The 11,524-nt window shown below is 38.1% G+C and overlaps 1 protein-coding gene across 1 annotated transcript; it reads right to left on the reverse strand.

Moving 5' to 3' along the window:
• Nucleotides 1–808: 808 nt before the first annotated feature.
• ZCCHC4 (zinc finger CCHC-type containing 4) lies at nt 809–11,374 on the reverse strand. The gene is made up of 13 exons (XM_042807746.1): nt 11,273–11,374; nt 10,904–11,022; nt 9,475–9,557; nt 8,712–8,987; nt 8,125–8,205; nt 7,737–7,809; nt 6,097–6,265; nt 5,512–5,612; nt 4,729–4,850; nt 4,029–4,104; nt 3,479–3,530; nt 2,587–2,731; nt 809–945 (listed from the first exon to the last, which is right to left on the reverse strand). Exons 1-13 carry the CDS (start codon nt 11,370–11,372, stop codon nt 822–824), a joined length of 1,521 nt encoding a protein of 506 aa, XP_042663680.1. The 5' UTR covers nt 11,373–11,374; the 3' UTR covers nt 809–821.
• Nucleotides 11,375–11,524: the final 150 nt, after the last annotated feature.

Below are 11,524 nucleotides of genomic sequence, written 5' to 3' on the forward strand. Positions count from 1 at the left end.
GAAGGAGGGAGGGAAGGAAGGAGGGAGGGAAGGAAGGAGGGAGGGAAGGAGGCGGTGGGGCCCCGGCCCCGGGCGCGCAAAGCAGTGCTGCCTTAACCGCAGCGCCTCAACCCCCCGGCTGCAACGCACACCTCCCTTGTCCTCATGCCGACACCCCGGAACACGCTGCACCCGCGCTCAGTTCAATCATTGTTAGCGAATAACCCACCTTTGGCAGCAGTGCCAATCCAAAAATACTGTTTCTTTTTTATTTCATGGAAGTAGTTTAAAAATACATTTAACCATACTTACAAGGTCACTTTTTTTTTTTCCCCACTTACTAAGCTTCTGCGGTACTTTTTGTTGTTGTTGTTAGGCTTTTTTCCATTTGGAGAAAAAATTTAAAAGTCACCAAACCCATACTTTGAGAGGACTGGAACTAACAGAGCCGGGATTCCTAAGAATCTGTGCCTTCCCATCACCTAACCTCACCTACTCCCTTGCTCCAAGCCCCCCAATACCTGACACAAAGCCACAGTATCCACCAATACCTCACCTCTCAGCAGTACTCCTCCCTTAACTGCAGACTCCCACTAAATTAGACAAATAGCTAATCCTAATCACACGAAAATGTTACATTTTACAAATACATGGTACCTGTGCGGTTTACTTAGCATTTTTTTTGTGCCAGTAATGATGTGTAACAAAAGAATCGTCACTTTTACTTCAATCAGGTTTTATTTTGGATGCTAATATTAGCATTTTTAGAAAATGGAATCAAAGGCTGTCCAGGAAAAAAAAGAAAAACAAAAAACAACAACACTTTGTATTGGCAAACAAGTTCATGTCTTTTTTTTCTTATTCTTTACTTTTTTCTTGAAGAATATAGCATGCTTCATAGCTGATCTCTTACAGATCCCCACCTTTACCCTCTTTTGAGTTTTCTTCCTTTGCTTTTTGTCAGCTCTGTAAAGCAAAAAATGAACATACAGATTACAACAGAATGGAGAACATACTTCTACACTTGATGGTATTTTAAATAATGTGGTTATGGGGCTATATGAACCTCAGAAATACTGTCACAGAAAGCACAAAGAACATTCCATCTTACAATGTTATGACATCTAATCTTCCTAGAACTGTTTGTCCACTTTTCTGCCATTTTTCACTATGTACTAATTCAGCATTTACCTTTAAACAGATGTAGAGAACTTAAGAAATGCCACTCACCAAGTACAAAAAAGCACATACAGACTTTCATGCTCAATATAGAATGCATGAATATACAATAGAAAGGCTCAGAACAAAGTGTTAAAGTTTAACAGTATTATAAAGACTCCTGCAAACAATACAGGACCTAAGTAACCAGCAAGTGGATTGTTTTCTGTTTCTGACAAAGAATGTATTTCATAACCCAAAACACTGAATAATTTTAACTAAAACATACAAGATGTTTTTATCAGAAAAAGAAACCTAAGCTATCTTCTGAAATAAATCAGCAAAAGAAGTAGCTTATGGTCTGAAAGGACTCAACCACTCAGTACAATACACAAAATAATATCTTACTTGACAGAATAAATGAGGTTTCATTGTTTTCTTTCAGTATCCTTTTTACTTTTTTAAGCAAAGAAAAAAAACGTTAAGGGAAGGATTTTTTAAGAAAGATCTAAAATGAAATATTGCTACCTTTTATCTCTAATACTCCATAACCGAAATTCAGAGTAATGTCATAGCAGGACATGAAGCCATGTACCTGCAGTCCTCCACCATCCAGCAGGCACCTGGTGAATCTCTTGATGCTGATCCAAGAGGCTAACTACCTGAATCTCACTATGCAACAGTGGCACATCTTTTGGGAGGAAAGATTCGTGTTGCCACTGCTACAGCCATTCAAGTCAAGAATCACAAACCCACCCACGTAGTTTGGAGAGGAAGTTACAGAAGTGCAGGCCAACTATCCCAAACTGGAAAGACTGAGCCAACTGCTGTATCACCTCTTAACAAATCCCTTTTCTTCTTTTCAGTTAGTTCCATCTGAAGGCCATCACTCACAGCTTTTTTTTGTCTTTTGATACATACAAGTATGTGCTTGTGTATGTTACAGAAGCTCAATGTAACCATCATTAATACAGATCTTACATGGTGGAGATTTAGACGGTACTACAGAGAGTACCTGAAATCCCAGAAGGACAAAAGAAAAAGGTGCCAAAACAAAGCAAAAGAGACAAGAAGCAATAAAAACAGTGCTGTGACTCTCTTCTCTGCCCTTTCATGAGGAACCCAAAGGGGCTAAATGTTTCATTACTTTAATTTTTAATCTTATTGACAGAGCTATTCCATTCACCATACAGCAAAGTTTGGGATCTCTATAAAGCAGTCTTGAAATAAAAGCCATAGTTAAGGAATTGGGAGCCACAGTAAGTGACCTGCCTGGTTTTTATCATACCCTCCCTTCAGTATATACTTCCCACCAGTACAGCAAGCGGGTGAAAGCTGACACCAGCATCCAAAGCCAAAAATCATCTCTTTCTTTATCATTACAGTGAAGTAAGATCTAATCTCATCTGAATGCTATCTTTTATTATATTAATGCAATATCACACTTACTGGCAAGCCGTAGTGGTGTCAGAGAGACTGGGACAGGTACTGCGTTTGTGACCTGCCTTGCCACAAACAAAACAGCCAGCATCAGTCTTCTCACAGCTGTGGTTTTGAAGAGCACAGCAGTTGCAATTGTTACAGTGAAACCAAGCTGCAAAATAAGTAACGTGATTTATGATCTTGAAAAGGTTTAGAATGATAATTCTGAAATTAAGCTTTAAATATAGGCTGTATTACCAGGTTTTTAATTATATTTTAGTTTTACAGAGATGGACGTAGTCAGCTTCTAGTCCCTTACCACATTTCATAAGGCAGCCAGGTACTTCTTCATTAGATGTACCGAGTAACTATTTCAATATAACTGAATTATTTTGTCATTAGAACTATTATCCTGTATGTGATCCTAACATGAAAAATAGTCCAGATGTTAAAATAGACTTACAAATTGCAACTTCTTTATCAATAACAAAAATTATTGTTTCAGCTATTTAAATAGAGCTATAAATACAACTGCATTTGTGTATGAAACATAATTTGACCATGCCCACTCAAACACTTCAGTAATTACCTATTTGTTTATGAAATTCTAATGAAAATGTTTACAAAATCAGGAAACACTTATATGACAAATCGAAATAATTAAGTTTACCCATAACAAATATGAATGGGATTTAGTATGTCTTGACAAGAATTTATCACATTTCCACACAGTGTAAATATACCTAAGCTACTGAATGACAACTCGAGTGAAACTGAGATCTTTCCTTTGTCTTCTGAAAGATTACATTTTTTTCTGTTGCAGAATATTTTCTCTTCTGGTTTGTAATCTCAGTTTCTTTGGATTACAGCTTAAACAGTAAGTATATTTTTATTTAGAAAAGAATTTTTCTGTACTTACAAGGTTTTACACATTTTTTGCAAAGAACACAATGTTTCCATCGTCTACCATCCTACAAAAGATGAATAAATGCACTGTTTATTTGTTTGTTTTAAAAAGAACACTAATTCTATCTCAAAACTGAATTACTGATATATGTCCCCATTATTTATAGAAACAGGTCCTCTGTAGGAAGGACTGTAACTTAGAAACAACAGTCCTGCAAATCTGCGACAACTGCAGCATAGTGACTGCATTTTGAAAATAGCATATTTTACAAGAATTTCTAAGAAGAAATGTATGTGTCAACAGACCACTGATGAATAAGGTACGGTCTAAGTGGCAAGCAGGAAACTTTTCCTGTCCTCCTTCCAGCACAAAGGAATTGGGGAAAGAGAAATTAGTTCCCAGGGGGTTACGAACGATGTCCTGTGAAGTGTCTACGAAACTGAACTGTTTGAGGTTTCTCAAGGAAATCAGTATCAGATTAGGTTTTTACCAAAGCAAGTAATACAGGAGTTATTATCTGACTACTGCTATAACTGCCATCCAGAAAAGTCAAAATACTTACTTTTGATGTACATGAATTGCACATCTCACAGTGCTGGTTACCAGAACTAACATACCGCTGACATATAGTGCAATACCTGGAAAAAAACATTTATGAAGGTATTGGTCCACTATTTGCTCATGAAGCAATACAAATTAATTTTATAGAACCTCAACAATAAATATGAGGATTTCAAAATCACTTTGCTAAATTAAAGGCGATGTTTTTGATGCAGAAAATCACCACTTAGGCCCAGAACCTCGTAATCATTTCGACACAGTGCATCCAAACTGTAAAATTCAGGTGCTTGAATTCAAATTAGCAACACTATCAGCAGTAAAGCAAACCAAATCCATTCCTTTGTCCTTGATGCTTCTCTTAGTGTTCATTTTATTAACTACTGTCTCAACCAAGCTGATTATCAGGCACAGCTGTAAATCTCTCTTGTAGGTGTACAAAACATTTCCTGCAGACAAGCTGAGGAATCTCATCATTCCACCCTGGAAAATGTAAACTTCTTTTTAGGTGCCCAGCTGTCCTACACATTTTTTATGGAACATGCAGCCTTAGAATGAGACAGAGAAATGCACTCTTGAGCATGGCATCTAAAAGTTAGGCATGACAATACTGACTAGCACCATCCCAAAGTCCTCTAGATAGTTTATGCTTTAATTAAGAATAAATGCGCTCTTTCAGTCACTTGAGCGTTAACACATCTTACCTATAACCCTCCTCCACAGGAAGTACAATCATGCTTGGGGTGAGGTTCGTGAAGATACGGACAGGGGACTGTCTACGACCCGTCTTGCCGTGTTTATAAAGTGCATGATTATCATAGTCTACCTAGAAAAATAAAGCCACAGAAAAAGAGTCTTAAACTGGATGCTAAGCACTGGCAGAACTATTTACATATTTATCATCTTTATATGTGCCTTGTGAAATTTGCATTTTTATATAAAATCCTCTAGCCCCATATTCTATTACAAATTCTACAGCAAGTATTTAGTCTCATTTATTTTTAAATCTGTGCAACCTTAATATCAAGAAATTATGTTCCCAATACTGTAATAATCCTATTTTACTTATCCAAGGCTGGGCATTACCCACCAAGCTACTGACATTTCAACATCTAGGAAAAATGAAACACTGTTCAATTGAAACCTGTCACCTCTGCAATATGCACCTGTCAAAATTAGTTCAAATTCTGTCATCCTGAAAACCTGGTAAAAGAAATGAGTTAATGGACGGATGACAGATGAGTTAAAGATATGTAACGAATTGTTGGAGTGTGACAAAGTTATCAAAGGTGTAACTAATGCAAATACAGAATCTGGGCTTCACACAATGAGCACCACAGGGTTTGCAGAGCCTCCAATGCAGTCAAAATTAAACTTCAAGGCAGCCCACCTACAGACTAATGCTGCCATTATATCTGCTTTCATTCATACTCCTGTTCACACAGCACATGACTGAAATTCAGCAGATTCACCGGGTTCAGTCATACCTGGTAATCCATCATACTGAAGCTTGGGAAATATTCAAGAATACGAGATTCAAAGAAGTATGGAAATATCCAAAACATGGGCATTTCTTGATTGTTATGACCTAGTAATGAAAAGACTTAGATGTACATTAAAGAAAAACAAGGTACATGAAGCATGAAAAATTTACAGTAAATGTTCTGAATACATAAACATGCATGTGTATGTCATGCTGGGCATAAGAACTAGTTCCTTTAGGTAACAAAGTTTTGGCATATTTTATATATGCAGAGCTGTAAACTCCACTTAACTAACAACTCTTATCACCTGTCTAGGTTGGTAAGAAAAAGTACTGATTTGACAGCTTATTCTTCTCTACCTTTAAAGTCCATTTTAATTGCAAAGCAGATTTATAAAAACTTTTTAAAGTTTTTAAGAGAGTCTTAGAGAATTGGGTATTAATAAACTAAAAGTATCAGGAGAGTAAATTAGATATATGCTAGTTCATCTTTAGAATCTATAACGTGTGTTCACATTCATCTGAGTAGCAAGAACCACAGACTTTAAATAGGTACTTCTTTTTACAGTGATGTTACAGCTCAACCCACCTGTCTGGTTGTAATACATGCCGCCTTCTGTCTTCTTCCACATTGCCATCAGTTTTTTAAAACTAGAAGCCAGTGCTTCCACTAAACCTCCAAATGGGGGATCAGTTACCATAATGACTCTTTCACCATTGTCTTGATACAAGAATTTCCTACAAGTTTCACATGCAGCCTGTAAGAAACAGAGGTTAATTTCCAGAAATATAGATTCAAGAACTGTAAAAATATTGGTTTTGGCAATAAATTTACTATTTCATAAGATTCAACTTTGAAGATGGAACTTAAGGGTACTAAATTTAACTTGGAAAAAATATGTTATTTATAGCAAGAAAGCAAAGTTCAGGCTTACAATACATTTTATTCATGTCCTTTAACTTTAGTTTTATTCTGCAAAACATTATCAAAGTAATGGGAAAAAAGTCAGTCCACTGAAAACTAATTCAATCCATACTGGTTATAAAAATACAGCGTTCAAATTTTAGCAATCCAACCTGGACTCCATTACTAAAGGAAATGTAAAAAGCTATGTATCCACTGCCATCTTGCAGTGTTCTCTCAACTATTTCTTAGATTCTATTGCATTCCAAAATGAGATTTTTGACCCTAATATGCATTCAAAGGTGCTGCAATTCAGTCCCTGAGTACACTGCAATACAGTGTCAGTACAGGTGCCACCTCTTCACACCTTGAAAAGAACACTACAGCGATTATAATGCAGATGAACAGAGCTTTTTGTTTTAACTGAAAAATACAAAACTTGAACAGAGTAATGGATTAAAAAAAAATCAAATGTAAGAAATTCAGACCAGCCTCCCATTTAATTCTAGGTGATGCTTTTTATTTTCAGGATCTCATTCAAAATTAGCCTTTGGAATGGAAAAAATCTGAAAATTATCTACATAGTGTGAAAGGTATTGCAAAAAACATGTTTATGCAAATCAGTGGTGGCTTACTAATAATGGCCGAGGAAGAGCAAAGAATGAACATTGTATTGGGATAAATGTTTGAAATTAACATTTGGAATTGAATTACATTGTGATTCTCTGTACAGAGCTACAATAAATATCCTACTACAGCTGCCATTTTCCTAATAAACTCAAAATTAAGCACTTCATGTGACATTTAAAGAGAAACAATAAATTCAGCATTTTCTTTAACCATTACACTAATTCAACCTCATTATACGACAGCAAGGTTAACCTTTTAACCTTGCTTGCCTGGCAGAAAGCAGAAAAGCCTCCTTTTCCCTCCCACCTCAAGTACCAGTGAATAAGTCCCATGGCATCCATTGGGCTTTTAAAGGCTGTGAACAAAACAATTAATTCTGTTGTAGCAACGCAAGAACGGGCCTAATGAATACTTATAAAAGGCAACAACTCACACCAAGTTGTCATTTTAATAAAAGCAGCAGCTAAGGTGTGTAAGTAACATTAAGTAGCATAAATTTAATAGGCAACTTTATCTATTAATCAAGTGGGAGAGAATTACTGAAGAGGCACTGTTATTCTTTGATTTCCAGTACTGTTGACCATTTTTATCTCATGATACTTGTTTTCTACTAGACTAGCCATGACTTTCTTACAAAATTCTGCATCAACAACATGTACTTCTTTACAAAGCACTCAAGAAATACTTGGCCTTACCTCTCCACCAAAAAAATAATGATTAAACATGTTGTAGTGGCAGAATTCATCCTCTGTGTAAAACTGTGAGTACCTGTAAAATAAGTTTTAATAGTAGTAGAAAAATATAAAAAAACTTCTTGCCTGCCCTAAGTGGCATTTACAGTGAAAACAAGGCCTTAAGAAAAACAACATCTTTGGGTTTTGATTACTGAGAACATATATCAATACTGGGAAAAAAAGTATAATTACTTTTCTCATAAACTGGTTGTCATTTCTGTGTGTGTGTGCATGAACAGAGATGCAGAAATGGGAAAGGGAAAACAAAGACCAGTTTATCTTTTAAAGAAGTAAGAACACAAATCTTTGTACATACTCTTCAGACAGATAAATGTTTGTCAAAACCCACCTGAAATCAATATCTAGCAGAAGGCTTCTAACCCTGAAGTCTTCCTCTTGTGATGCTTTTGACTGGATCATTTCATGAAGCCTGAAGTATAATTGGAGCAAAGAAATTTAACACATAATCATTGGCTTCAGAAATTATCTTGCAAGACAAGAATGCCTGGTACTTTACTAAACCTAAAACCAAACAGATAGAGAAAATGGAGTAATCTGAATTTGGATGATTCCGTTTGGCTAATATTCACAGTTAGAAAAATATGTTAGTCTTAAAAGACGAAAAGTCAGTGGAGCCTACTGAATCACCATGAACAAAAACCCCTGCAAACATAAGCGAAGGAACTCATTGTCACTTCTGTAAGAAACAAAGCAGGACATTTGAAGTGAGTGTGTGTGTGTGATTTGCAGTGCAGCTACAGTCCTCTCCTGTATCTTAGGAGCTCAAAGCAAGACCCCACAAGATGCTTGGATAATCCCAACCCATTAAAGCATTGTGAACCCCTTACTATAGGAGAATCCTTGATTATTTAAGTATTAGTAAGCCGCACTTGAGATAAATATTATTTGACAGTGTAACAATTCTCAATGACCTACCTGGGTGTTCCAACAGAGAGCACTCGTCTGAATCCTAAATCAATAATAAGATCCAGTAGGAACTGGCAACTTCTGTCTGCAAATAAGTACTGTGCATTTGTTTTTTTATTCTCCAGTGGATACAAAAGTTGACTGGGACTTTTTAACTGGGCAGTGGAGATACCACACAGGAACTGGTGATCCGAGTGCTTTTCCCATTCAGATGGCAACAGCAGTTGCTGGCATTCCTGGCAAAACCTCCTCTCTGGTAACGGCAACAGAACAAAATCCCTGTATCTTTATATACAAAAGACAATAGGGAACAAACTTTGAAAAAGCCTCTATAAAAGATATGAAGGGGAGCTATGAATGGGTTTCATATATTTTAAGAGTTCAGACATTTAAACAATCTATGTAGTTTAAGCTTCTCTTGCAAAACTCCACTATCTATATGTGAACGAAATAATATTTCACAGTGTTGAGCCTGTTACTTCTGCGCTCTGAAACTTCTACTGACCTGCTGTTAGTACATCATGAGCACTAACGCAAGAAGAACTATACACAGCAAAAAAACCCAAAACAGTTCTTGCACTGAAAATACCATGCTACCATGCTCTAATTAGATGTTTCATGTTATTTTCCCATTGCAGTCAACCAGTTCTTATTTCTCCAAATCCCTCTGGCATGTTTTCGTATTTTAAAGAATCCTGAAATATTATCTCTACATTCAGAGTACCTAAACTCATTTTTTTATTTTTACTGAAGAAAATAGACATAACAATACCTTTCCACATTCTGTCTGTGTGTAAAAGAGGGCTGATGATTTCTATTATATTCTTCACGTGCTGCAAGCCTAGCTTCTGACACCTGCAAAATTTATGTATATAAAAAGTTACAAAACAAACAGATATTGCTCCGTATTACACGTTAAATCTCAATATTAAACAGAAAGGGTGCATCAAAGGTCTCATGCTTTAGTTGCTCTGCACAGAAGAATTGTCACATTCTTTGGATTGCTGTTTCAGAAGAACAAGCACTACTGCAGCACAGAGGCATGCTGCAAAACAACACGAGTCTCTCATTGTGAATTTAAACTGTGCAAAAAATAAGTAGAAGCATTTAATTCTTCTACCACGTGCAATACTCAGGGAAAAACTCAAAACATGATTAGGATGAAGACAGAAGAGGTATACTTTCTGTTAGTACATGCCAGCAGTTGCATTCCCTCTGAAGTACTATGACCTGATCCTGAATAACTGGTGACAGTAGAAATGTTGCCCAAGTCTTTTGTGTGTGATTATTTTAGAGGCATGACAGGTCTCCCCTAAGTCTTCTACTTTGTTCCCACAAAACATACTTATGGTTTCACAGTTAACAGTTTCAAAACATTTGCTTAAAACTTATAGAACTGATGTGTTAAAGGGAGAGAGAGTAAAATTCAACTGAACAAAAGACACTCTGATACAAGTGACAATCAAAATGAAATTTCACTAGGAATACCATTTAAATTGACACAACCAAGTGGTTAACCACCTTATTTTCTCTTTGTACAACTTGTTAATAGTAACCAGCACAGCAATGAACTGCTTAAGAACTCGATTAAATTCCAGCCTGCCAATCTACTGAGGACAATGACCACAACACATGATCCTCATTTAGGAAACATAACATAAAACGTAGCGGACAAAAACCATAGCAAGCTCTTCATGAAAATATCAATCCAAATTTTGTTACCCTACAATTATCTGACAGAAGTTTTTTAGATGAAGAGAAATTGCTGCATGCGTTCTGAGACTACTGAGCATCACACTGATCCCCACCACCTCACTATTACGTATATCCCAGTGTTTGCCAGCATCCACCAGATTTTCGCTATCTTAATCATGGAAGATGAGGACATCCTGGGATCAGAACTATCCTATTTTGTTCAACGCTGCATAGTATTGGTGAGCTTCGTAACTTGAATACACATGTGTTTTGGCAATACAGTAACAAATGCCAGTTTTGCTCAAAATGTGCAGTCTTCCTTGAAACATGTTCTCCTGACAGAAATAAATGCTCCACTAAATATAAACCATTAGACAACGTTTACAAAACAGCAATTGCCACAGATTTCCAAAACAAACTATACCTTTTTTTTTCCTCTCCAATTTGCTGTTGAATAGAAGAAAAAAATCCCAATATTTATCATAAGTCTTAAGCAGCCCTCTTACCTTCTCATCTTCCCACTGGAAAAAGTTACAATCTTTCCTATCCCTACAAGCTGAACAAGCATAAAATCTGCGTCCTTCCTCGTCTCCCTGGCTGGTCTTTACAAACAGAAGAGCAGGACCTAAAGGACACACGTAAATATACAATGACACACGAGAAACCGACAGATCTGTTTTAACGCCTCCGCGGCAAGTGCCGAGCTCGCAGCCGAAGGCATTAACAGAGGACAAAGGCTGCTGTGGGACGCGACCCCTGGCAGGGGACCCGAGCGGCAGAGACCCTCAGGGAGGTGCCGACCCCCCCCCAACCCGCCGGACACCGCGGTCGCCTCAGCCAGGCCCCCGCCAGAGCCCGCCCGCCGCCCAGCTCACCGTGCGGGCAGCGGGGAGCGCCGGGCAGCAGGCCGAGCAGGGCCAGCCCGCCCGCCCCGGGCCGCTCCGGGCCGCGCAACCCGCCCGGGTTCGCCGCCATGCCCCCGCCTCCTTCCCGGCAGCCCTCGCCGCCCGGCCCAGGCGGGAGCTGGGCAGCGGGCGCTGCGGCGCCCCCCAGCGGCGCGGCGGACCCACGACCACGGCCGAAAGGGGCCGCCCCCCCGCCCGTGGGTCCCGGACGGGCCCCGGCTG

Source organism: Tyto alba, unplaced genomic scaffold (assembly GCF_018691265.1).
Source record: "Tyto alba isolate M040663 unplaced genomic scaffold, T.alba_DEE_v4.0 Super-Scaffold_6, whole genome shotgun sequence".
NCBI lineage: Eukaryota > Metazoa > Chordata > Aves > Strigiformes > Tytonidae > Tyto > Tyto alba.